At 50.3% G+C, this 26183-nt stretch overlaps 1 protein-coding gene across 50 annotated transcripts in view; it reads right to left on the minus strand.

Moving 5' to 3' along the window:
* CAMK2G (calcium/calmodulin dependent protein kinase II gamma) overlaps positions 1-26183 on the minus strand; it is a 62132-nt gene that overhangs the window by 7685 nt on the left and 28264 nt on the right. For 8 of the 50 annotated variants that reach the window (XR_010113252.1, XM_063607737.1, XM_063607741.1 and 5 more), the window contains exons 11-17: positions 22279-22362; positions 21990-22032; positions 19361-19423; positions 17296-17339; positions 5093-5161; positions 3852-3896; positions 1495-1543 (exon numbers count right to left, since the gene is read on the minus strand). Coding sequence is in view for 44 of the 50 variants with exons in the window: in XM_063607737.1 (XP_063463807.1) it covers positions 1495-1543; positions 3852-3896; positions 5093-5161; positions 17296-17339; positions 19361-19423; positions 21990-22032; positions 22279-22362 (397 nt within the window). In the remaining 6 variants the exon portion in view is untranslated. Of the gene's footprint in view, positions 1-1494; positions 1544-3851; positions 3897-5092; positions 5162-7909; positions 7943-17295; positions 17340-19360; positions 19424-21989; positions 22033-22278; positions 22363-26183 lie in introns of all 50 variants that reach the window. The other 42 variants (XR_010113253.1, XM_034930866.3, XM_034930847.3 and 39 more) reach the window with 9 other exon arrangements.

Here is a 26183-nt window from a genome sequence, read left to right on the forward strand (position 1 = left end):
CCCAAGGTCACTTACTGAATTCAGGCAAAGGGAGCAATTCCAGGAGGCCCAATCAAAGAGCAGGACAGAGATTCCCAGGGGTCCGGCCTGCCAAGCCCTCCCACCGCCCTGGCACTCTAGCCAGGCCCAAGCTTAGGCTAGTGGTCCTTACGGGCCCACCAGGACATGACCAAATGTGGCCTCACGGTTGTCAGATTGGTTCCAACTCCATCATTCAGGCCAAAATCTTAGGACTAGAGTGACCAACTCATCCCAGTGTTCCCAGGACTATCTGGGTTTTATATTTATTTATATATTTCTTTCTTTTTTTTTTTTTTTTTCTTGAGACAGAGTCTCGCTCTGTCACCCAGGCTGGAGTGCAGTGGTGCAATCTCAGCTCACTGCAACCTCCACCTCCCGGGTTCAAGCCATTTTCATGCCTCAGCCTCTCGAGTAGCTGGGATTACAGGACCCCGCCACCACACCCGGCTAATTTTTTTTTTTTTTTTTTTTTTTTTTTTGAGAAGAAGTTTCGCTCTTGTTGCCCAGGCTGGAGTGCAATGGGGTGATCTCGGCTCACTGCAACCTCCACTCCCAGGTTCAAGCGATTCTCCCACCTCCGCCTCCCGAGTAGCTACGATTACAGGCACCTGCCACCACACCTGGCTAATTTTTTATATTTTTAGTAGAGATGGAGTTTCACCATGTTGGCCAGGCTGGTCTTGAACTTCTGACCTTCAGGTGATCCACCCACCTTGGCCTCCCAAAGTGTTGGGATTACAGGCGTGAGCCACTACGCCCGGCCTTTTTTTGTATTTTTAGTAGAGACGGGGTTTCATCATGTTGGCCAGGCTGGTTTTGAACTCCTGACCTCAAGTGATCCTCTTGCCTCGGCCTCCCAAAGTGCGGGGATTACAGGTGTGAGTCACCGCACCTGGCCTATTTATTTGTTCCTAATTTTTTTTTTTTTTTAATAGAGACAAGGTCTTGCTATGTTGCCCAAGCTTGTCTCAAACTCCTGGTCTCAAGCAATCCTTCTGCCCTGGCCCTCCCAAAGTTCTGGGTATTACAGGTGTGAGCCAGCACTCCTGGCCCATCACAGTCTTAAAACCAAAATTTCTGTGTCCGAGGAAAACCAGGAGTGATTGGTCACTCTATTTATGACTCATAGCACTTACAGGCTACTTCCACAGGGACTTGGGGTACCCCTGTTCTTGGATGGCACATCATTATCAGCAACAGGAACAGTTCTCTGAGCCCCGGCCCCTGGAGAATCTCTAGCTTAGCTATTTTAGACTTGGGGTCAAAGAAGAGAAGCCTCTAGCCCAGCTCAGCAACACCAGACAGGGGCCTCATATCTTGGCTCGTGGAAAGTAGCTTTTATACCAAGCCCTCTCCTAGGGGCATAGGAGCCAGCATTCCCAGTTCTGGGGACAGAAAAGGCAGGTGCCCCATTGGAGCCCAGGTACCTGGGTCACTGCTGGAGTCCTTCCCCCTCCAAGGGCCAGCACCTACCTTTGAGGTCCTCATCTTCTGTGGTGGTGTTGCAGCTCTCTGTGGAGCCCTGTAGGCCAAAAAGAACATGTTTCTATATGCTCCATCCCTTGGAAGCCAGAGGAGCAAAGCAAAACAAAAGCAGAGTTTGTGCTCCTACAAGAGGTGCAATGAGGAATTGTGGAAGGTTCTGCTTCCACCCTGGCTGGCTGACTCTTCCCAAATCCCCTCCCTAGTCTTCCCCCAGTTGGTAAATGCTACCATCCACCCAGTTACTCAGGCTAAAACCTGGAGTCATCCTCAATCCTTCTCTTTCTCTTTTTCCCTTATATTCAGATCGCCCAATCTAAAATAAAATCTTTTGGTTCTGCCTCCAAAGTAAACCCCATGTCTTACCTCTTCACTTCCAATGCACAGCTACAACCTGACTCTAGGCCACCAGCATCTCACACCTGAACCATGATAACAGCTTCATGGTCTCCCTAACTTCCACACTTACCTCCTCCCTAGAGTTTTTCTTTTTTGAAACAGAGTTTTGCTCTTGTTGCACAGGCTGGAGTGCAATGGCATGATCTCGGCTCACTGCAACCTCTGCCTCCCGGGTTCAAGTGATTCTCCTGTCTCAGCCTCCTGAGTAGCTGGGATTACAGGTGCCTGCCACCATGCCTGGCTAATTTTTGTATTTTTATTAGAGATGGGGTTTCATCATGTTGGCCAGGCTGGTCTCGAGCTCCTGACCTCTGCTGATCCACTCGCCTCGGCCTTCCAAAGTGCAGGGATTATGGGCGTGAGCCACCGCGCCCGGGCCTCCCTAGAGTTCTTGATCATGAGGCCAGAGTGGTGTTTTAAAGTGTCAACTAGATTCTATTACTCCTGCTAAGAACTCCCAATAGCTTCTCCTTGCTGCTGGAAGAAAATGCAAACTCCTACAAGGGCCTCTGTAGCAGGCCCTGCTGCTTCTCCAACCTCATCACTCTCCTATGGTTCTCCCTGTCTCACTTTGCTCTTCCCTCTGCTTGATTACAAAGGCCACATCTGAGCTTCAGTTCCTTCTGCTTAGGGCACTCGGCCTCAGAGCTGGCCTGGCTGCCTCCTTCCCACCCACCATTCAGTTTCTAGCTCAGATATCACCTCCTGAAAGAAGCCCTCTCCTGACTACTTAATTCAAGGCCCTGTTCTCTCTGTCTAGTTTGGTGAGGTTTTTCTGTTTTTCATTTTTTAGATGGAGTCTTGCTCTGTCACCCAGGCTGAAGTGCAGTGGCACGATTTCAGCTCACTGCAACCTCCGCCTCCCAGGTTCAAGCGATTCTCCTGCCTCAGCCTCCCAGGTAGCTGGGATTACAGGCATGTGCCACCATCCCCAGGTAATTTCTGTATCTTTAGTAGAGATGGGGTTTTGCCATGTTGGCCAGGCTGGTTTTGAACTCCTGACCTCAAGTGATCCGCCCATCTTGGCCTCCCAAAGTGCTAGGATTACAGGCATGAGCCACCGCACCTGGCCCTCTCTCTACTTTCTGCCATTTTCTTCAGATTACCTATTGACATTAGATTTTATCTTATTTATTTTTTTGGAGAGATTAAGTCTCACTGCGTAGCCCAAGCTGGAGTGCAGTGGCGTGATCTCAGCTCACTGCAACCTCCACCTCCCAGGCTCAAGCAATTATCGTGCCTCAGCCTCCCAAGTAGCTGGGACTACAGGCACGCGCCACCACACCTGCCTACTTTTTTGTATTTTAGTAGAGACAGGGTTTCACCATGTTGCCCAGGGTGGTCTCTAACTCCTGAGCTCAGGCGATCTGCGCACCTTGGCCTCCCAAAGTGTGAGGATTACAGGTGTGAGCCACGGTGCCGGCTTATCTTATCTGTTTGCTTATTGGTTTTTTATCTGCCTCCCATCCCACCCACCGTTTGAACAGGTAATTTGTCTTGTCACCTCTGTAAGCCAGAGCCATGGATGGTATCTGGGCTTAACAGATGTTCAGGAATGCTGGTGAAAACATCAAGGGCACAAAGGGGTCAGGCCATGGAGAACGCTCCAGGGTCTGGAGATACTCTTGCCTGTTTTTTCAGTGAACGTTTACTCTCATTTAAACTTCCGACATATGGAGGAAGATTCTATTATTATCATCCCCAATTTGCAGATAAAGGATACTAAGGTGCAGGGCCAGGATTCAGACCAGGTCTGTCTGACTGCAAAGCCTGAGCTCTGTAAGGTATAATGCCCTTCCTCAGCATGGAGCAACTGTGGGCACAGGCTACCTTCAGCTGAGCCTCTGCAAACGCCTTGGCCTCAGGGTGCAGCCTGTAGACCCCTGGGATCCAGCCCACCTGTCTCCTGCTGACCTGGAAAGCAGGAGGCAGGCTCAGGAGCCACTCACCTTGATCCCATCTGTAGCGTTGTGTACCACAGTGGTTTGTGGCTCCTGTGAGAGAAGATGAAGATTACCCTTCCGACTTGGGGACAGACTATGGCTCTTCCCTGAGGAGCCCCACCTGTACCCCAGGACCCCCCGCAGACCCTATGATGACCACTGAGGCCTGCCCACCAGCCATCTCCAGAAGACAAAATATCCCGGCTCAACTGGGGTCCCGGGCAGCTGGGATAGCCCTGGATTTTGGCAGCAGCACTGGCTGGTAAGAAAGAGAGGCCTGGCAGGTGCAGGTGCCCAGGAGGCTGAGACAGCAAGGGCCTCTGTCCCTGATTCCTGTCAGTTCTGAGGGCTCTTTCCACATGGGGTTCCCACGGGGCAGGTACACTAGAGGAGCTGTGGGACTGAGGGCACAGGCCGGGCCCCGCCCACAGCGTTCATCACGGGGAATGTGTGAGGCAGGAACATGAGCAGAAGAATGAGGTCTCCCAGAAAGAGCCAGGATAGGAGGCCCCCTCAGCAAGCTGAGCCCAGAGAGCCGCCCACTGCGCCCGCCTTCTGCCTTCCCTAGTTCCTGGCCCCACGCCGCCACGTCACGTGGTATGAGGGTCCGCAAGGAGGGGAATAGCAGGCAACATCACCTCTCCCTCTTTCCCAGTCACCCCCCTGCTGACTCTCTAGTTAGCCACCACTAGCAGAGGGAGCTCCAAGAGCACACAGAACCCCTGGAGGAGCCCAGAGAGAACTTAGCCAGCATGAAGCACTCCAGGAGCCTGGAGACCTCAGCACCATCCAGAGGTGGGGACCCCAGCCCTCTTTCCTGTTTCTGGCTTTGCAAAGGAGAGGCTGAGGCAGGTTTTACAAGGGGGCCTCCAAGAACTGATGTTCAGGTCCCAAGAAAGCTCCTACCCTCTCCTTTCCTAAGCAACTCACCTTCCCAGCCCCCACAGCAGACCCACTAGGGGTCCTGGGCTGGGCCTGGGAGGTTCAGCTGAGAGCCCTGATCACTCTTCCCCCCACCAGCGAAAGGAGCAGGAGCAGGAGCAGCACTTCTGCCATGCGGGATGGAGCGCGGCCAGGCGGGACAATGAAGGGGAAGGGGCATACAGGGCGGCACACAAAGCAGTCAGTTCTATGGGGACCAAGAAAGGAACAGGCCAGGAGGCCAGGGAGGGGGCACAAGAGGAGGAAGAGGGAAGGGGCAGGAGGCAGCCAGGGTCAGAGGCGGAGAAGCTGTAGTCAGGAGGTACCATGGCCGTCTGCAAGGGCGCGGGCTCTTGGGCTGGGCTTACGAGACTGTTTTTGTTGTTGCTCTGTGGCTGAGACAAGAAAACAGATGGTTTAGTTCCTCCAGAGTCCCCAAGGCCACTCAGGTTCAACTCCCAGACCTCCCTTGCCCCCTGGTCTGGCCTGGAGGAGGTAGGCCTGAGGTGGCCTCCATAACGCTGTGTAGATGGGAGCGATGGCTAGAGAGATGATCAGAGGAAGTATTTGTGGGGCCCAGAGACCTAGCTCTGGGGGCACCCTCAAGGTGGGACCAGCCCAAAGCCTTGTTTTAAAGCATCCCTCCAGAAATCTCTGCTTATGCCAGGTGCCAGGTCATTGCAAAATCCACACCTGACCCAAAGAAGTTCAAGATCTTCTTCCCACTGTACAGGAAAAAGGGGGGTAGTTTATAAGAAAGCAGAACAAAATTCAGAAACTCTGGTCCCCTATCTGTGGGCAGTCTCCTGCTGCACTTTCAACCCAGCATCTGTATTTCCTTCTTACAACACCAGCTCGAAGCCTGAAACAAAGAGGAAGGAGAAAAGAAAAGTATGCCTGGCCTAAGAGATGGTGTCCAGAGGATGGGCGTGGAAGTCCCTTTCAGACACAAAATGCATTCACTGACCTCAGGGAGCAGAGTCAGGACTGTGCTGTTCACCTTTTTGTCTGACAAATCTTAGGCCTGATCAGCTAGAAGGGCAGTGTTCCGGGGAGGGGCAGGTGAAACCCAGCGGGGCTGTAGCTGTAGTCCCAGAATCCAGCCCCCAGGACAGAGTAGGCCACACACAGGCCAACATTCCCAACAGCACCATGACCACCAGGGATATCTCCTTGCCTTTCAAAACTACATGGTGGTGGGTGGGCACGATGGCTCACACCTGTAATCTCAGCACTTTGGGAGGCCAAGGCGGGTGGATCACCTGAGGTCAGGAGTTCAAGACCAGCCTGGCCAACATGGTGAAACCCCGTCTCTACTAAAAATACAAAAATTAGCCGGGCATGGTGGCACATGCCTGTAATCCCAGCTACTCGGGAGGCTGAGACAAGAGAATTGCTTGAACCTGGGAGGCAGAGATTGCAGTGAGCCAAGATTGCACCACTGCATTCCAGCCTGGGCAACAGAGCAAGACTCAAGACTCCATCTCCAAAAAACAAAAACAAACGAACAAACAAAAACATTACACGGAGGGGCACAGCAAGGGAGGGGCAAGGGGAAGATGGAAGGAAGGAAGAAGGCTGATCTCCAGGGCAGGGAGCCATATCCATGTGATGTTCTTTGCCTCTGATAGTTCCCTAACCCGCGTACTCCATCTCACTGAGTTCCAGTGGGGTTGGGGGCCACTGAGGAGCAGCCTGATGCCTGCAAGTTCTTCAATAGGCAGTGAGACAAATGTGTGGCTACCATCCCTGCACAGGGCACAGATGATACATCGACAGCGAGAATGTGTGTCTTCTCTCCTAGGACATACACAGAAAGCATCCTGACTGTCCTACTTCTTGCCTGGAGGCCTCTTGGACCAGACCTGAAGCCGTCCACCGCCAGCTTGCTGTCAATGGCTCAGACATCCCCAAACCCAGGGCTAGGCATGGAACCTCAAGCCAGGCACCAAGTGACTCCACTGAACAAGACTCCACAGACTGCGACAGGCTAGAGAAGAGGGGTCCCAGGAGTAGTGAGACGGTGGGTCTAAACTCACGGGAGCTCTGCTGTCTCTCATTCCCACCAAGAAGCAAAGCCCACCTAGCTCAGTGAATGATGCTGACCTGTTCGGGGTTGGTTAGAGAGGGCTGCCCTACCTGTAAATCCCAGCTGAGGCCAAGACCCTCACAGGGGGCAAGGACTCCAGGGTGCCCACAAAACCTGCAGAGGGCTGGGATGTCACCCAAGTGGCCCCACCTCTGGTTTATTTATTTTTTGAGACGGAGTCTAGCTCTGTCGCCCAGGCTGGAGCGCAGTGGCGCGATCTCGGCTCACTGCAAGCTCCGCCTCCTGGGTTCACGCCATTCTCCTGCCTCAGCCTCCTGAGTAGCTGGGACTACAGGCGCCCGCCACCACACCTGGCTAATTTTTTGCATTTTTAGTAGAGACAGGGTTTCACCGTGTTATGGTCTTGATCTCCTGACCTTGTGATCCACCCGCCTCGGCCTCCCAAAGTGCTAGGATTACAGGCGTGAGCCATCGCGCCCGGCCCCCACCTCTGGTTTTAATGGATGGTTTCATAATGACTCAGGCTGCTGTGTTGCCCTTGGTGCCCAGTGTCCCGTGAGAAAGATGAGTTAGCTGTCCCCCGAGGGCTGGGTGGGCAGAATAAACCACTGGGCACAGCTAGAGAGAATGGGATTTGCACGGGGGCAGAGCCAGGAGAGCGAGACTCACAAGTGGGAGCCTGCAACCAGCTCCTCTGCCCACCACACAGTTGCCCTCCAGCTGCCAGTCTGTAGGAAGCAGCTCCTCATGCCTGGGAAGCAGGGCCTCTCCTTCTGGGTGACAAGAGAGTGAGGGTCTCTCCCTTGCTTGCCCCAAGTCCCTACCAGCTTCACATCCTACCCTGGGTCGCTGGGGTCTGTCCAAGCTCCACAGCAGGGGGTGCCGTACCACCCCTTCCAATGTCCACTTTTTAGGCTACTGGGTGACCTTGGGCAATGGCCCCCGCCTGGCAGGACAGGCCACACCTGCCCACACAGCACAGACATGCAGTGAGGATGAGTGAGGCACACGCACGTGGCAGAACAGGTTTGCGTGGCTGGCAGGCGGGCACAGGCAGCATGGAGTGGGCGATGGGTGGGCAGGCAAGGCTCACCATTAGGTGCACGCTGGAACTCGACTTCCTTTTCTGGACACACCACAGCAAGAGGGAAAGAGAAGGGGAAAGAGGAGGTAAGAAGAGAAGCACAGAGATGCTGCAGGTTAGCGCACCAGTGTGGGCTCTGCATCAGGGAGAAAAGAGCGGAGGGAGACCCGGAGTCCAGCACCAGAGGGTTAAACAGCACACGGACCGACAGGCACTCACACCCTCCAGACCCTGGGAGGGAAGAACTCTTCTGTGGTCAGGTTCATAGACACAGATTTAGTATCTTCTGAGATGTCTCAGCCTTGCTCAAAAAAAGCCTCTTAAGGAGATTAAGACACAAGTCTGTGAGGGTAAGTATCATTTTGCTACAAATTTACAGGTCTGGGTTCATAGGGTTAGCTCACCCTGTAATGTTATTTATTTTCTCTCATTACTAGAACTGTCTGAAATTCAAGTGAGCAGCCACCAGGGAAAAAGCAAAAGCTACTACAGGCTCTCCTAAGCTCTAATAAAATTTGACTTCTGACTTCGCTGCACCCCTACTATGCTTTTTACATAAAGATGCTGAGCTTTTGAAAATCACCTAGCAGTTAAATGTTGGCCTTCCTTTGTCAGTATAGCCATGCTTGTTTACAATATTTGAATTTTTTATTGCATTTTGCAATTCGTGGAAAATAGAAACACAGGAGTGCCAGTGATTAAAACTACAGTGATCATAAAAATGCAGGGATGTAAGCCACAGGGAATGTTGAAAGCAGTGATTCCTCAACCTCAACTAGATGCTCACGAACTTTACGTTCACATGTGAAACAGACGCATCAAGATGAAGACCACGTGGAACACTGAAAATATATCCCAGAAGACTGTGTCTAAAAAATGAAGGGTAATTATCAATGTCATCATTAGCTCACTGGGGGTAAGGTCCCCCGTAATATGTCTGTCTGTCGTTCAACTTTTGCACATTCATTTAACAATGCCCAGCAAACACTGAGGGCTGTTTCAGGTAAACACAGCTGATAAACTGCTCCTGCCCTCAAGCGGCCAGCATTCTTTAGAAGGCATTTTCAGGGATTATTATTATAATCAACGAAAGAGGCTACAAATATTGACAATGGTCCATAATTTAGAATTAGATTTAAAGGAAAAGAAAAACCTAAATATAGTTAGGCCTCTTTTACATTGGCCTTTTATTTATTTATTTATTTATTTATTTATTTATTTATTTATTTTTAGGGAGTCTCACTCTGTTGCCCAGGCTGGAGTGCAGTGGCACCATCTCGGCTCACTGCAACCTCCGCCTCCCTGGTTCAAGCAATTCTCCTGCCTTAGCCTCCTGAGTGGCTGGGATTACAGGCGCCCGCCATCACGCCCCACTGATTTTTTTTTGTATTTTTAGTAGAGAGACTGGTTTCGCCATGTTGGCCAGGCTGGTCTCCAACTCCTGACCTCAGGTGATCCACCTGCCTTGGCCTCCCAAAGTGCTGGGATTACAAGCGTGAGCCACCGCACACAGCCTTACAGTGGCCTTTTAAATATGCTCAAATATGATATTTTACTTCGAAAATCATCCCTCAAAAAGAGGGAGTTCCCTTATATTCATATATATAATATAAGTAGCGGGGTGTGTGTGTATGTGTGTGTATATCTCCTTGTCCCTTTACCCAACTAAAGTGTTACTGCTTTCAGGAAGGTTCCTATCTTATGTGTCTTTACAATTTCCACAGTACCTAGCAACATGCCTTACAGTTAGCATACAGGCGACGAAAGTTTGCTGAGTTGAGCTGGGTTTGCTGACTTTGGTTTTTCCCCAGGCTAAAGAAGAGCACAGGTTTCTAACTTGCACTGAATCACGGCAGCAAGAACTCTGCGCAGGCACTCACTCACCAGGCCCAGTCTTTGTTCTGCTGATTTTCAGGGGCTTGTTGTCAAAGGCCATTGCAGGATCTTGACTTAAAGCAGATTTTTGACTAATGGGGAATAAGTTCTCAGCCTTCTCCTGGCTTGCTCTCTTTTTCCTAAATTGTCCTGCATGAGAACCTGAGATCACCCTTTTCCAAAGACTGTTTCTCAGGTTAGTGAACATTTTTCAATTTCCTTCTCCATTCAGGGATTTGCCCTTAGCCATGCATAGCTGGGCTCCTTCTGAACCAGCACACTACCACATTGTCTAAATGTGAGGTCTTTTTATTATTTTTTTAGAGATAAGGTCTTACTCTATTGCCCGGGCTGAAGTACTGGCATGATCATGGCTCACTGCAGCCTCAACCTCCTGGGCTCAAGGGACCTTCCTGCCTCAGCCTCCTGAGTAGCTAGGACTACAGGTGCACACCACCATGCCTGGCTAAATGCCAGATGATTTCTAAAGAATCATATCTCACTTTTACTTAAAAACTGTATATTTATTTTAAATTTTAAGCTGGAAAAGCGTTCAAACCTCTTTCTCATACTTAATTTAACAAAATAATTCAAATAGTACTTAGGGAAATAACTATAACCTTTCGTTTTCCTTGCTTGCTTTCTTTTTTAAAGATAGGATGGCCATTCTGGCCTGGGACTAGCAGAAGGCACAAGTTGTCCTACACTCTCAGGATCTGAGAGTTTGTGGCCTCTTCAGTCATCCTCACAAGTGGCTCTTACTCTTCCACAGACCCTGGGTCACTGGCATCCAGCTTCAAAGAAATCTAAATAGAAGCTAAGTCCCCCAAATCAAGAACACAAGACAGACTAGCTGTTCAAACCAATGCTAGTATTTTGAACATCTTGCAGAAAGCTTCTGAACAGTGAAAAAGAAATCGCCCTATGGACACTTAAGTGGTAGGAATTGAGGAAGGGGGAGTTGGGAAGGGAAGATGGGATCTAAAAGAAGAATCCATGATGCTGAAAGCTCAAGACCATCTGAGCTACTTCACAGGCCTCCCTCATAACATTGATCAAAACCTTGACTTTGAGAGAGCCTGGAAAGGTCGAACTCTGCACATCTTGCTTTGTCCTCTCCTTTTCGTTTCTCACCCCTTTGATGCAGCCACAACATAAGTTGTTATTTACCTGTTTCATATTATAAAAGGACTGCAGCCACAATACAAGCAATTTGGAAAACAGAGAAGGGGCATGGGAAAACCACTAATACTCCTAGCAATCTTCCAGTCTTTTTAAAAAATGCAATTGGCTGGGCACGGTGGTTCATGCCTGTAATCCCAGCACTTTGGGAGGCTGAGGCGGGTGGATCACAAGGTCAGGAGATCGAGACCAGCCTGGCCAACATAGCAAAACCCCGTCTCTACTAAAAATATAAAAATTAGCCGGGTGTGGTGGCACGCGCCTGTAGTCCCAGCTACTTGGGAGGCTGAGGTTGGAGAATTGTTTGAACCCGGGAGGCGGAGGTTGCAGTGAGCCAAGACCATGCCATTGCACTCCAGCCTAGGTGAGAGTGAGACTCCGTCTAAAAAAAAAAAAAAAAAAAAGCAAGCAATCTTTTAAGATATCATTATAGGCCAGGCGTGGTGGCTCATGCCTGTAACCCCAGCACTTCAGGAGGTCGAGGCGGGCAGATCACCTGAGCTTGGGAGTTCAAGACTAGCCTGGGCAACCCCGTCTCTACTAAAAATACAAAAATCAGCCGGGCGTGGTGGCACATGCCCGTATTCCCAGCTACTCAGGAGGCTGAGGTGGAAGAATCACTTGAGCCCGGGAGGCGGAGGTTGCAGTGAGCCAAGATCACACCACTACACTCCAGCCAGGGGGACAGAGTGAGACCCTGTCTCAAAAAACAAAAAAAAAGATATCATTATAAGATATAATAATACAAGCACATGTCTTACCTCTTTTCTTTTTTTTTTAATTGAGATGGAGTCTTGCTTATGTTGCCCAGGCTGAACCTCCTGGGCTCAAGCAATCCTCCCACCTCAGCCTCCCAAGTAGCTGGGATTACCAGGCATGAGTTGCCACACCTGGTATTATGCTTTACTTTAAAAAAAAATAGTATTTAAAAAAATTCTGATAACAGTAGTGCACAATCTAGATGAAAAATATAGAATACAGAAAAATGTGTAAGAAAAAAAGTTTCTCAAATTCCCATCACCTGGTGAAGTTACTGTTGACACTTCAGTGGGCTTTCTTCCAGTCCCTTTTTTATCCACATATTATATACTGAATAAATATCTACAAACACGTTTCTTCAAACCAAATTTAGAATGATAGTGTATGTACTCCTTTTCTTTTTTATTTTTTGAGACAGACTCTTGCTCTGTCACCAGGCTGGAGTGCAGTGGCGCGCTTGGCTCACCGCAACCTCCGACTCCCTAGTTCAAGCGATTCTCCTGCCTCAGCCTTCCAAGTGGCTGGGATTACAGGCACGCACCACCACGCCCAGCTAATTTTTGTATTTTTAGTAAAGACGGGGTTTCACCATGTTGGCCAGGCTGGTCTCGATCTCCTGACCTCGTGATCTGTCTGCCTCGGGCTCCCAAAGTGCTGGGATTACAGGCGTGAGCCACCGTGCCTGGCTTGTCTGTACTCCTTTATATACCACTTCCTTCACTTAATATAAAACATTTCTGCACTTTATTTTTCACTTAAAATATCCCTACGGTCATGAAAATTAATAACTTTTGAATAGTTTATTAAATAGATTTCCCATAATTATTTAGTCATTTACTGGCTTTTAAAAAATCTTTTTATTTTTAAATTTAAAAACATTTTTAAGAGTTGGGGGTCTCACTATGTTGCCCAGCTGGCCTCGAATTCCTGGGCTCAAGCAATTCTCTCCTGCGACAGCCTCCTGAGTAGCTGGGACTATAGGTACGCACCACTGTGTCTGGCTCCTTACTGGCTTTTCAAATTGTCTCCAATCTTTTTTTTCTTCTCTCTTTTTTTTTTTTTTTTTTTAAACAGAGCCTCACTCTGTCACCCAGGCTGGAGCGCAGTGGTGTGATCCTGGCTGTAACCTCAGCCTCCTGGGCTCAAGCAATCCTCCCACCTCAGCCTCCCAAGTAGCTGGGACTACAGGCACGTTCCACCACACTCAGCTAATTTTTTTTTTCTTTTTTTTTTTTTTTTTTTTTTTTTTTTTTTTTTTTTTTTTAGAGATGGGGTCTCACTGCGTTTCCCAGGCTGGTCTCAAGCTCTTGGGTTCAAGCAATCCTCCCAACTTGGCCTCACAAAGTGCTGAGATTACAAGCATAAGCCACTGTGCCCAGCCTCCAATCTTTCCACAGCTATAAATAATGTCATGTTCAACATTTTTCTGCTTTTAGCTTTTTCCTATTTTGAATTATTTCTTTAGGAAAAACTCTCAGAAGTAGAATTAACAGGGTAAAAAGAGGTAGAAGCATTTTTATGGTTTTGACACACAGGCTGTTTTAGAAAGGACCATTCTGGTTTTCACTACCATCACTAACTAGAGTCCAAAAATGGCACCTTGTTTCAATTTGCATTTCTCTGATACTAGTGAGGCTAGAAATTTTTCCACATTTGTTATCCAGTTCTACTTCCTTGTTTTCAGGTTGTCAGTTTATTTTCTTTGATCGTCTATCTTCCTTTTTTTTTTTTTTGAGACAGAGTCTTGCTCTGTCCCCCAGGCTGGAGTGCAGTGGTGTAATCCCAGCTCACAGCAACCTCTGCCCCCTGCAAGGTTCAAGTGATTCTCCTATCTCAGCCTCCCGAGTAGCTGGGACTACAGGCGTGCACCACCACTACTAGCTACTTTTTGTATTTTTAGTAGAGAGGGGGTTTCACCATGTTGGCCAGGCTGGTCTCGAAATCCTGGCCTCAAGTGATCAGCCCACCTCGGCATCCCAAAGTGCTGGGATTACAGATGTGAGCCACCACACCTAGCCTATCTACTGGGTTTTTTTTTTTTTTTTTTTTTTTTGAGACGGAGTCTCGCTCTGTCACCCAGGATGGAGTGCAGTGGCACAATCTCAGCTCACTGCAAGCTCCGCCTCCCGGGTTCACGCCATTCTTCTGCCTCAACCTCCCAAGTAGCTGGGACTACAGGCGCCTGCCACCACGCCCGGCTAATTTTTTGTATTTTCAGTAGAGATGGGGTTTCACCGTGTTAGCCAGGATGGTCTCGATCTCCTGACCTCGTGATCCACCCGCCTCGGCCTCCCAAAGTGCTGGGATTACAGGCGTGAGCCACCACGCCCAGCTTCTACTGGGTTTTAAGAGGGATTATTTGTCACAGAAACTCTTTCAATAAAAATATTAACCCCTCCCATCACAACTGCTGTGAATATGCGGTTGGCCTTTTAATTTTGGGTGATCATTGGCCTCTGGTTCCCACCATGATATTGAAGCTCTTTTCTCAAAAGAATGTGGCATAAAACTCATTTACTGAGCACATATCAGGGTCAGACACACAACACATTGCAGGGCTAGGTTCCCCACGCACGTCCTCATTTAAAGCCTTTACCTAATGATGTGTCTGCCCAGCCCTCATCCTCAGGGTCCCTGGAAGAGCTGCAGCTGCTGCACATGTCTGTTTTCCCCCTACCTCTCTGTCCTTCCTCTGTTTCCTTTGCCGACTCTTGTTCCAGCCCTTTCTTAACACATAACCCCAAAATTTTGCCTTTACCAGACTCTTAAACCTTCATGTGCTTTGGATTCATGAAAGTGTTTTTAAAATTCACAGATTCTGCCTCCCAGCCAAGGCCTCCAGAATATGAATTCCAAGCTGGGCCCTGGATGTGCATGGTTTGAGCTGGCTCCTTGGGCTAATCTTACATGGCTGCACATGACCTTCATCTTTGACACCAGTAGTATCTAGAAAGTTTGGCTAGAAACCTGTTCTGTAATGGTGGCTTTTCCATCCTCTCCCCTCCACCTCAACAGTCACTGCTTTATTTCAGGTCTCATTTTATGCAATTGCTGTTCCCTTCAGCCATAAAGAAGATACTGAAGTTCCCAGAATCATCATGCTGTTTCAACCTCGTGTATCTTCACATGCGCTCTTCCCTCTGCCTGGAATATCCCTCCCCTCCTGTCTCCTCCTTAACCCAGCAAAATCCAGCTACTCCCTCAAGCTCAATTCCTGGCCATCTCCTTCCAGAAGATTCCTGTCCTGGTTTGAATGTTTATCTGTCTGCTCCCCCAGGCACCTGCCAGGTGCACACCTCCCTGAGACCTTAGCAGACTCCACAGAAACAGTAGCTGCCTTGTGTCTCTCCCACTGTAAACACCTTAAAAGGTAGATTAAGTTTTGCCTTCCCAACTTCTAGGAGCACAGCAGGTATCTTTTTTTTTTTTTTTTTGAGGCAGGGTTTCACTGTCACCCAGGCTGGAGAGTGCAGTGGCTTGATCTTGGCTCACCTCAGGCTCGAACTCCCTGGGCTTAGGCAATTCTCTTACCTCAGCCTCCCAAGTAGCTGTGACTACAGATGCACACCACTATGCCCAGTTAATTTTTTTTTTTTTTTTTCACAGACAAGGTTTTGCCCAGGCTGGTCTCAAACTCCTGGACTCAAGCAATCCTCTCACCTCAGCATCCCAAAATGCTGGGATTACAGGAGTGAAGCCACCGCACTCGGCTTGCCAAATCATTTCTATCAGCACTCTCACCATAGCTTCCCTGCTCAGTGGCCTATGGTATTTCCCATGGTCTGACACAGAAACTTCCAATTCTGCCTGATAAGACTGATCCAACCATATTTTTGACATCAATCTACCACACACCCTGTGTTCTCACTGGGCAGAGAACATCAATATGTATAAGAGAACCCATACAAATATAATTTGTTGTTTTTAAGTTATAGAAATGTCATGTTGTTTTCTTTTCTATTTTCAGACGGAGTCTTGTTCTGTCGCCCAGGCTGGAGTGCAACGGCGCAATCTTGGCTCACTGCAACCTCCGCCTCCCAGGTTCAAGCCATTCTCCTGCCTCAGACTCCCGAGTGGCTGGGATTACAGGCACCGGTCATTATGACTGGCTAATTTTTGTATTTTTGTAGAGACGGAGTTTCACCAGGTTGGCCAGGCTGGTCTTGAATTCCTGACCCCAGGTGATCCACCCGCCTTAGCCTCCCAAAGTGCTGGGATTACAGGAGTGAGCCACCAAGCCTGACCCATATTTTCAATTTAAAGAAACCATATAGCAGAAAGTAAAACTGCAAAGTGAGTCTCACCTATGTCCCTGCAGCTTTCTCCAGTACGCTCTCTCCTATGAGCTTCCTGGACTAAACCATCTCACGTGGGTCCACTAGCAGCGCTCAGCTGACTCCAGGTGCGGCCCCCTTCCTATGGCGACTGAAAGCCACACCCCCTCTTACACCTCTGTTGTGTACCCCCCAGAACAGAATGCTGCGTGGACATCTGACTGACAGGTACTTATTAAACACTCTCTCCAACTAAACCTGCCCCTTTTCCTCACCTGGCTCCATCCATGTAGCTCAGGGGCAGAGCTTGGGGACTGCACGATGCCCCCAGCTCCATGTCAGAGGGTGTGCGCGGAGCCCAAGCTCCCCTGCGAGGGGCGGAAGAACACAGAAGCAGGCATGCAGAGAATGAGGGAAAGAGGAGGGAGTGGGGAGGGAATGGGGAGGGAACGGGGCAAGTGTGTGTATCTCAGCTGTTGACGCAAGATCTTGGGAAAAGGCCCAGTGAAAATCTAGTCTAGAGTGTAAGCTGGGAGGCTTCAAGATAGCATGAGCTCCTACCCAATGCCCTAGCCCCAGGATCCTTTCTGCCCCCAAAGCATCTACAGAATGTCTTGGGCCCTGTGGGTAGCCCTAGTCACCTCTCCTCTACCTTGGCCAAGCAGCCATTCCCAGCAGGGCTCCTGGTGGGTCCCAGGTCCCTCCTCTTGCCCCAGTCCCATGGGAAAAGCTCCCTCACCCAGTGGGAACAAGCTGTGATCCACCACGGCCTTTGCCTTTTTCTGAGGAGCCTATGCGTCAAGAAAGCTCGAGGCTGTTGCACTCAGTGGGATCTGAAAGTGTTGTAGAGAGAAGGAAAAAGACCAAAAGGAGAGTGGTTTCAGGTTCCAAGCCCTATACCCTGCCTGAATCACTCAGGCAAATTTGGCTTTCATTTGATTAAAAGGATTTGTGCTCTAAAAAGGAAAAAAAGAAAGATAACCAAATGACCTAAAAAACCCAGAGTCAAGCCCTGGAGATGAAGCATCCGTGTAGAAGTCAGGTTCCGGATTCAGCTCTGGTATAAACTATGATTTGGATCACTTCCCCTGAGTCATTCCCATCCAGCTAGGGCCAGGAAAAATACCTCCCTACTTCCCTCTCAGGCCAGCAGAACCTTCTGTTCTGAGCACAAAGGCATCTGGTTTAAAGCAGACTAGCAAGGATAGGAAGATTCCCTGGGAAAGGGGGAACCAGGTGCTAAGAATTCCCATAGTGACTGCAGGGAGAAAGAGGCCAGTCTGTTCAGAGGCTGGAGACACTTACCTTGACACCGCCATCCGACTTCTTGTTCAATAGGCTTTTGGCAGCTGTGAAAACAAAGAGGAAAATCAAGTCTCCTGCATTGTACCCTCTCCCCAACCTGAAGTCCGGCAGCCAGATCCACAAGAGAGTGCTGTGTCTGACAAGGGGGCCAAGGGTCTCCCGAAACCCCCAAAAGAGGCACTTCCTATAGCCTCTCAGCAAGAAGGGGATCTTGAGTGGCATCAGAGCCCTCAGGGTGGCACCTCAGGATCTCCTCTGCGTGGAGGAGGGCATGGATGCACGACACTTAGAGGAGAAACCATGCTCAGTACTGGAGCTGCCTGGGGCACTGGGGACTCTGCCTTTGACAGCTTCCACCCAGGCCTGGAAGCAGAGTGCCAGGGTGAAAGAGTGAGGGCTCCATCCCTAGGTGCCATGGAAGTTCTCTGGATGGCCAAACTGCAAGGATGCAAGACATCTCCTGAGTGTTCTCAAGAAGCAGAGTGTCACAGTTCACACAGGAGACCAGAGGACAGACAGACACAGACACAGAAACCAGGACCACCTACAGGAGGGTTTTGCCAGGGGGTTGAAGCCTTCACTGAGCAGGTCCTCACCAGGTTCACTGGGTCCTAGCTGCCACCCTTTCCCCAGTGTCCACTCTCTGGACCTGTGAGCAGGAAGGACTCGGCAGAATAATGAGCTGTCAAACAGATTCTAGCCAGGCATAGGGTGACGCTCCAGGCTGATGAGCTCTGTGCCAGAAGGCTGGTGACACCAGCTGGCCACAAAAGGCCACAGGAAGGTAGCAGACAGTGGGGAGGAGAGTCTGGGAGGCACAGGGAGATGGAATCAGCCCAACTGTCTGATACACCTGGACTGCCTGCCCTGGGTTTGTATTTTGGTTCCACCACTTGCCAGCTGTGTGACCTTTGGTGAGTTACTTAACCTCTCTGAGCCTCAATTTCTTTATAAAATGGGATAAAGTAGGGCTGACATCACAAAACAGTGGTGGGAATCCAGTGGGATTATGCATGAAAAGCACTTAGAGTGCCTGGCATATAGCAAGTACTCAGTAAGTGTCCACCATCGTTGTCACTATTGCTGCCACCCTCCTGCCCTTTGGGTAGCCATTCCTCCCCAAGCTGTGTTCCATCTCTCTCCAGTGAGAACAGGGGTCCTTCCATTACAAGAATTCTGACTCCAGAAAAAGACCTTTGATCTTATCTTGTCGTGCTGGGTTTGAATGTTGTTTTTTAAATGTGCTGACTCCTGTGCCTGACCGCCTACTGTCTAAGTGCTTTCCATTCACCAGCCAGCTCTCAACGCTGGTTGCCCACTAGGATCACCTGGGAGCTTAAAAAAAGCGTACTACCTATCTTATCCCTAAGGGTCTGATTTTATTGTCTGGGGTGGGGTCCTGGCATTAGGACTTCTTACGAGCTCCCAGGTAACAGCTGTACTGCACAGGCAGGGCTGAGAGCCTTCGACAGGGTGATCTTAAGCACCACCATGTTATTTATCATCCCCATTGGAGAGGTGAGGAATTAAGGCTGGGAGAGCTGGTGTGACTCGCTCAGGGTGTGGCAGGGCTAGGATGTGAACCCAGAAACAGCTGGCTCTGAGGCTTCTGCACTCTGGAGCCTTTCAGACCTGGAGGCCAGCAAGCGCCAGACTTCACAATTTTGAGGAGCGCGGCTCCTCTGTGGGGTCTTAAACAGTGCTGCGGAAATCTAGTCCTAGCACCGGGCAGCTCAGGGCAATGCCCAGCACTGTCTCTGAGGGCCCACTGTTGGCTGCAGCCCTCCCAGGGCATCGGGCTCTCGGCAAGGCTCCCGCTGCCCAGCTCCATGCCCCCAGGCTACTGCCCCGAGAGTTGGCAAGCGCCCAGCATGCATGGCTGGTTAGGGGGCTCCGTAACAACGATGCGCTTGCAGATGCCAAGTTAGGTAGTCTGTCTGGCATGCCCATCTCAGCCCGCAAGCATGGGACTCGCCTCCCTGGTGAGTGGGCCCGGCATGCTGGCCCTCCTGGTGGGGTGGCAGGGGGCCGAGGCAGGCGGTCGGGGAGGACTCATGCCACGTACCTTGCCCGGCCAGGCCGGCGGCGCTCGCGGCAGGCGAGGCGGGGGCGGAGCTCTGCCTGCCAACTGAGGGGATACAGTCTCTCAGTGCACAGAGCCCCGCAAAGCCACGGGGCCGTCAGCAGCGAGCATGCCCCAGCGCGAGGCGCAGCCCAGGCGGCGTGGCCAAGCCAGCCGAGCTGGGGGAGCGGAGCGCCAGGGGCAGGCTGAGGAGGTAGGCGCAGCCAGCCCTGCAGCAGTCTGGGGGCCTGGGAAGACCGGGCTGGGCCAGGGCATAGGGAACACTGCGTCCCCACCAGACGGAGAGGGCTGCAGTGCCTGTCTCATGACCCCCTCCGGAGGAGGGTCCACAGCGAAATGCCTGAGCCGGTGAGAGGCAGGTGCCCCTTCTGAGGTAGCCCGGCCCTAGCTTAAGGCTGTGATGAAACGCCCTCCCTTCTAGTCCTTCCCTCCCTAGAAGCTAAATGAGCCCACGATGAGAGTGCCGGGGGCGCAAGCAGCCCTCTCCCCTCTCTACATCCCACACACTAGAGGGACTGGCGTGGGGGTCCCAGGGAGGGTCTGTGGCCCTTGTGCAGCTAAGTTTACTGGTGGGCCCCAGCTTCATGCCCCCCAACCCCTCAGAGACACAGGTCCCTGTCTTAAGGGAGGTAGCCGAGAGAGGCAGCATTCTCAGTCTGTGTGTCACAGTGTGCTGAGGTGAAAGGTGCCCAAGAAATAAGCCCTGAGAAAGAAAACAAAGGCTGCTGAAGCAATACACTCTGGAGGCCCCGATTCGCTGTTAGCCAAACTGCTAGAGTCCAGGATAAGCCACATCTCCTACTGGGGGTCAACTCAAAAAACAGCCCTAGAGAAACACACAGGTGCCCTTCCTTCTTGATTGCATCCATAGACACCTCTTTCTGCAGAAGCTTCCGGACAGACTCTGTCCTCACCTGTCCCAGAGTCAGGGCAGAAGAGGCCATCCTGGAATGCTTGCAACATTGTTTGTCTCCTCTGACCCAAGGCAAAGTGAGCTCAAAGGCCAGTCTAGGTCTGGCCAATAAGAACAGGAGGCTCTACAGGGATGAATAAAATGCTTTGTCCTAACACCCGATTTCCTGAAACCAGGATGCCAGTTTCCTGAAATGGAGGGGGAGGCTGATGTGGAGGCCCGGGGCTGCAAGACAGGGCCCTTGCTATTGACTGGCTGGGCTAAAAGAGAAGCAGCAGACTGTCTTCACATTTCTTCAACTCAGAGGGGAGAGAGGACAGAGCTTCGCTCTAGGGGCAACAGCAAAACGCCCTTAAATGTCCTCTGGAAAGGCTCGTAGACCCAAAAAGTAGAAGCTGCGTCATTAAAGCACAAGAAGCAAGCGTGGGAGTACAGTTGCAACTCCACCGGAGGCAGCCAGCCACGCTTCCCTGTTCCCATCTGCGAGAGGTGGAGCCACACCACAGTATGCCCGTCGTGGGTACCCATGACACAAGATCAAGCCCCAAACCAGGGTCAAAGGAGAAGGCCTAGGGCAGGGCACCACCAGCCCCGGGCTCACTATCCAGCCCTGGCCTTCCGGAGCTCCATGGCTCTCAGGCTACACCACAAAGCCCTAGGCTCCCTGCCTGCAGCATCCTCACAGCCAAGGCCCTGGCGTTACCTGGAGCCAGCGCAGGCGAGCCCAGCAGGACGGGTATTCAGAAGTGGCTCCCACTGAGTGGTGGCTTAGGCTCCCACACAACCCCCTTTCCATGGTGGTGCAGAGGGGAAGCAAGGGAGGGAGTCTTATTATGGGAAGGAGAAGGGGGGGTCTTGAACCAAAACAGTGAGGCAAGGGGTTAGAGGGAGGGAGGACCGGGGGAGATGGCAAGCTGGGCAGAGCCCTCTCTGTCTTCAGTCTCGACATTAATCTTTTCCTCACAAAAAAGCCACTGTGCTTCCCAATTGAAGGCGAACAATAATAGGGGTTGGGGTGAGGGTGGGGGCAAGAGGGGAGTGGAGTGTCTTGCATCTTAAAAATAAATGTCAAGTATGATTTACAAATTATTGGTCCCACCTCTCCCAATTCTTTATGCAAATTTAAGCAAGTTCCTTTCCCTCTCTCCTGCTGGTCTTTATTTCTTCACTTTTATAGCTAGTATCACAGGGAGTATTTTAAGCACAAGTCGCCACAAAAGGTTTAAACATCTGGAATAATTTCTATTAGTCATCTCCACTTGGACAAAATGAAGTAAGAGATCGTCCCAGCAGGCAAATGAATGGTGGCAATTTGGCAATTGAGAAGACTCACTGTACCTCATCTCTCTTTTCTTCCCCCAGCACATTCTCCAAGATCCTAGAATGGCTAAAATCTGTAAAGTGCTGAGAGTCTTCAGAGAGTTAAATAAGAATCCAGAGAAACAAGGTACATAGCAAGCTGGGCAGGCTACTCCTTGGGAAGTTCTAGGAAACAATTCACAAATGTGAGTCCAGCCCCCTGAATCTCAGGAGCAGGACTCAGCAGCAGCAGCAGCCCCTCAAAACAGGATCCTCACTCGCCCTGGTCAAGGTGTGGCCCAGGACGCCGAGGAAACCCAGCGGTGCCCGGGACGGCAACAGCCCATTCCTGATCCACTCACCTCAGCATAATCAAAGTACACAGCTGGGAAAACATACCTGAGAAGTTCCTGGAGACAAGCATGGTCGTGAGGATGGCACCCTGGGGAAAGAGGAAGGTCCTGTGAATTCACTGAGACCCTAGAAAAGGGCAGGCTGGTCTCAGGCAAAGGCAGGTCCTGGCTAGAGCCTGAAGACATCAGGCCTCTGGGCCCCCTCCCCTGCGACATGTACAACCTTCAGAGCCCAGCTCCAGCCAGGAGGGGAGCTTCCTTCTGAAATGGGGCAGGAGCCACACTGGTGCAAGGCATGATGTCAAGGAGGCTGGCAGCCTAGAAACGACACTCACCTTCAGTTTTCTCCGGGCATTGAACTTGCGCAAACACTCCACAGTCTCCTGACGATGCATCATGGATGCCACCGTGGATCGTTGCTAGAAACCAAACAGACAGGCTATGAGCCCCAGCCCAGATCCTCTGCGCCTCCCACAGTCCTGGCACCGATACCATGCCCAGGACAGGGTCATGCACTCAGCCACCCCAGAGTTGCTCTGAAGATGAAATGAGGTCACAGATGTGAAAACACTTTTAGAATAAAAGCACTACCCGAAACTCAAGGTTACAAAAGGACAACATGAACGTGAGAACACCATAACGGATGCTAGACGGGCTGCTGAGAGACCGTCCTATTCTTCCTTGGGAAACAGAGGCTACCGAACAGGAGAGTACCCTGGGGGCTGTGATCCTCATTCAGTCACTCCTTAGGCAGCTATTTACTGAGCACCTACTGCGTTCCAGATGCTCAGCAGCGAGAGAACGGCAGGGTTCCTGCTCTCTACAGAAGACATTCCTTCCTTCCAAGAGCCCCTCTCCACACACCCCCAGCAAGGTCCTGAATGAAGCCATGATCCCAGAAGCTAAGGATCGTCACCTTGAAGCATCAATTCTTTTCATCATTCTGGATGTAATTTTTTTTTTTTGCAATGGAGTCTCGCTTTGTCAGTCAGGCTGGAGTGCAGTGGTGCAATCTCGGCTCACTGTAGCCTCCGCCTCTCAGGTTCTCCTGTCTTGGCCTCCCGAGTAGCTGGGACTACAGGCACATCCCACCACACCCAGCTAATTTTTGTATTTTTAGTAGAGACAGGGTTGGCCATGTTGGCCAGGCTGGTGGTCTCGAACTCCTGACCTCAAGTGATCTGCTCACTTCGGCCTCCCAGAGTCCTGGGATAACAGATGTGAGCCACTGTGCCCCGCCTTTTTTGGATGGAAATTTGTCTTCAATGTATTTACTGCTAACTTCCTGGCCTCCTTAAACAGAGTCCATGGAACACAGTCTACACTTCCTCAATGACTCAGCTGTCAATACCAGCATCATTATGTAATTTCAGAATATAGTGATGTCCTCAGGGGCTCGAGACACACAGGACTGCAGAGGGTAGGGCCTGCAAAAATGACCCCAGAACAGAATATTTCCCCCATTCTTGGGTGCCTATTTCAGGTTGCTTGCCGTCTCCCCTTGCTGTTGCTGTCTTCACCAGCCTGTCAGAAAAACAAATCCTGGCACCTGCAGCCAGGTGCCCACCAACACTACGGGGCCTCCTCGCATCCTTTCCCTCACCCTTGGCCCACTCTTTCCAGGTCCGGAGGCAACTCTCCCCACCCTCTCTACCTTCCCCAAGTCTCTCATTTCACCTCCTCCTCGGTGTAAATTTCTCCAAAAGCAAAATGAGAGGTCATCAGCAAGAACCCCTTTCAGCTCAGACTTCCACTCACAAGCCGATCTTCACCTGCCTCCACACTAATAGAAGTCTCAGGGGGATCATGCCTCATCCCCGGGGTGGACCCCCTGCCCTTGGCTCAGGAGCCCCCTCTCTTTTTCTGCTGTCCAAACCTTTGCTTCCTCAATTAGCAAGGATCTTCAACTCTTTCCTCTGGACTAGATTCTTCTCTATAGATTATAGTTAAGCCTCTCCTTAAACAAAAAAAAAATTTTTTTTTTTTTTGAAACAGCATCTCACTCTGTTGCCCAGGCTGGAGTGCAGTAGCACAATAATGGCTTACTGCAGCCTCCACCTCTCTAGGCTCAGGTGATCCTCTCATCTCAGCCTCCCAAATAGCTAAGGCACATGTTACCACAACCAGCTGATTTTTAAAGTTTTTTTTTTGTAGAGATGGGGTTTTGCCATGTTGCCCAGGCTGGTCTCAAACTTCCGGGCTCAAGTGATCTACCTACCCTGGTCTCCCAAAGTGCTGGGACTACAGGTGTGAGCCACCGCTCCTGACCAATATAATCTTTAAAAAGAAATTTTTTCTTCTTTAGAGGCAGAGTCTCCCTCTGTCACCCAGGCTGGAATGCAGTGTCATTATCTTGGCTCACTGCAACCTCCACCTCCTGGGTTCTAGTGATTCTCATGCCTCAGCCTCCCAAGTAGCTGGGATTATAGGTGTGTACCAACATACCCAGCTAATTTTTTGTATTTTTAGTAGAGATGGAGTTTCACTATGTTGGCCAGGCTGGTCTCGAACTCCTGGCCTCAAGTGATCGCCTGCCTTGGTCTCCCAAAGTGCTGGGATTACAGGTGTGAGCCTTACATTAAAAGCTCCCCTGGCCCATCCTAATCTAAGTATCACCATTTATTTCCCACCTCAGTGCCTAGCTCCCCATGCCCCTCCTCACCCTCACTCCCTCTTCGTCTCACTGAAAACAGGGTTTCATCTTTCTCTCCACTGTCTCAGTGAAATGATGAAACAATGGCATCTAATGGTCAGAGCCAGGGGATTCTTCCCCAACTTAATCAGGGACTCTTCTGCATCTGATTCCTGACGCTCCCTTACTGAGACCCCCTGTTTCTTAGCTTCTAGGTCTTCTGGAAGGTCTCACTCTCAGTGCTCTTTGCTGGGCCCCCTAACTCTCCCTATCATTAAATGCTGGTGTGTAGTGGCCGTCTCTTCTCTACTACAGCCAATAGAAGTTCACCGTAAGAACTCAACCAGCATAGGAACAGGCCCATCTATAGCATAGGAAGAGGCTATTTCTACAGCCTCACTACCAACTACACAGAAATGACTACAATGTGGATTTCCAATTTTTAGCTTCTTTTCTAATCTCTAGGACCATATTTCTAACCACCCACTGAATGTGTCTGGCTCGAGGTTGCCAGACACTATACTCAGCAGGCACAAAATGAAAACCATCATCTTGGCCGGGCGCAGTGGCTCATGCCTGTAATCCCAGCACTCTGGGAAGCCGAGGCGGGTGGATCATGAGATCAGGAGATCGAAACCATCCTGACTAACACAGTGAAACCCCATCTCTACTAAAAATACAAAAAATTAGCCGGGCGTGGTGGCAGGCACCTGTAGTCCCAGCTACTCGGGAGGCTGAGGCAGGAGAATGGCATGAACCCGGGAGGCGGAGCTTGCAGTGAGACCGCGCCACTGCACTCCAGCCTGGGCGACAGAGCGAGACTCCATCTCAAAAAAAAAAAAAAAAAAAGAGAAAACCATCGTCTTGTCTCACAAACAAGCTCCTCCTCTGGTTTTCTTCTGGGTCAGTGAGGGTACAACTCTCCGCTCAACTTGAAATCTGGCCTCTCTCTTCTTTGCTCCCCCAAATCCAACCGGAGAGAATTAAATCCTTTAGGTTCTCTCAAATATCTCTTGAATTTCAACACACTGCACATTCCCCCATCCTTACCCTCTGCTGAGACCTCACCTGGTCTTGCTTAGACTATTACAACTATTAAAAAAGCTTCCTGAGCTCTCTGTCTCCAGCCCTTTTCTTTTAAAAATTTTCAATTCCCTTTTTTTTTTTTTTTTTTAAAGAGGTGGGGTCTGACCATCTTTCCCAGGCTGGAGTACAATGACTATTCACAGGTGCAATCATAGCTCGCTGCAGCCTCAAACTCCTGGGCTTATGATCCTCCTGCCTCAGCATCCCCAGCAGCTGAGACTACAGGCACATGCCACCATGCCTGGCAATTCATTTTCTACACAACTTCCAAAGTGTTCTTAAATGCAAATTTCATTCTTCTTTAAAACCCTTAAATGATTCCCTATGTTTTCAGAATAAAATCCAAACTCCTGAGGCAGAAACCTGTATGTCAGGGAATCTTTTGCCTCATTCTCTTGCATTCTGATATTTGCAGCCTCATCGACAACCAAACAACTCAACATTCCTTCAACTCACCATAGTTTCCCATAACCTCTCACTGTGCTAAACTCTGTCTGCAGGTTAACGTTCTGAGGACCTCGT

The sequence above is a fragment of the Pan paniscus genome, chromosome 8 (genome assembly GCF_029289425.2).
Source record: "Pan paniscus chromosome 8, NHGRI_mPanPan1-v2.0_pri, whole genome shotgun sequence".
Taxonomy (NCBI): domain Eukaryota; kingdom Metazoa; phylum Chordata; class Mammalia; order Primates; family Hominidae; genus Pan; species Pan paniscus.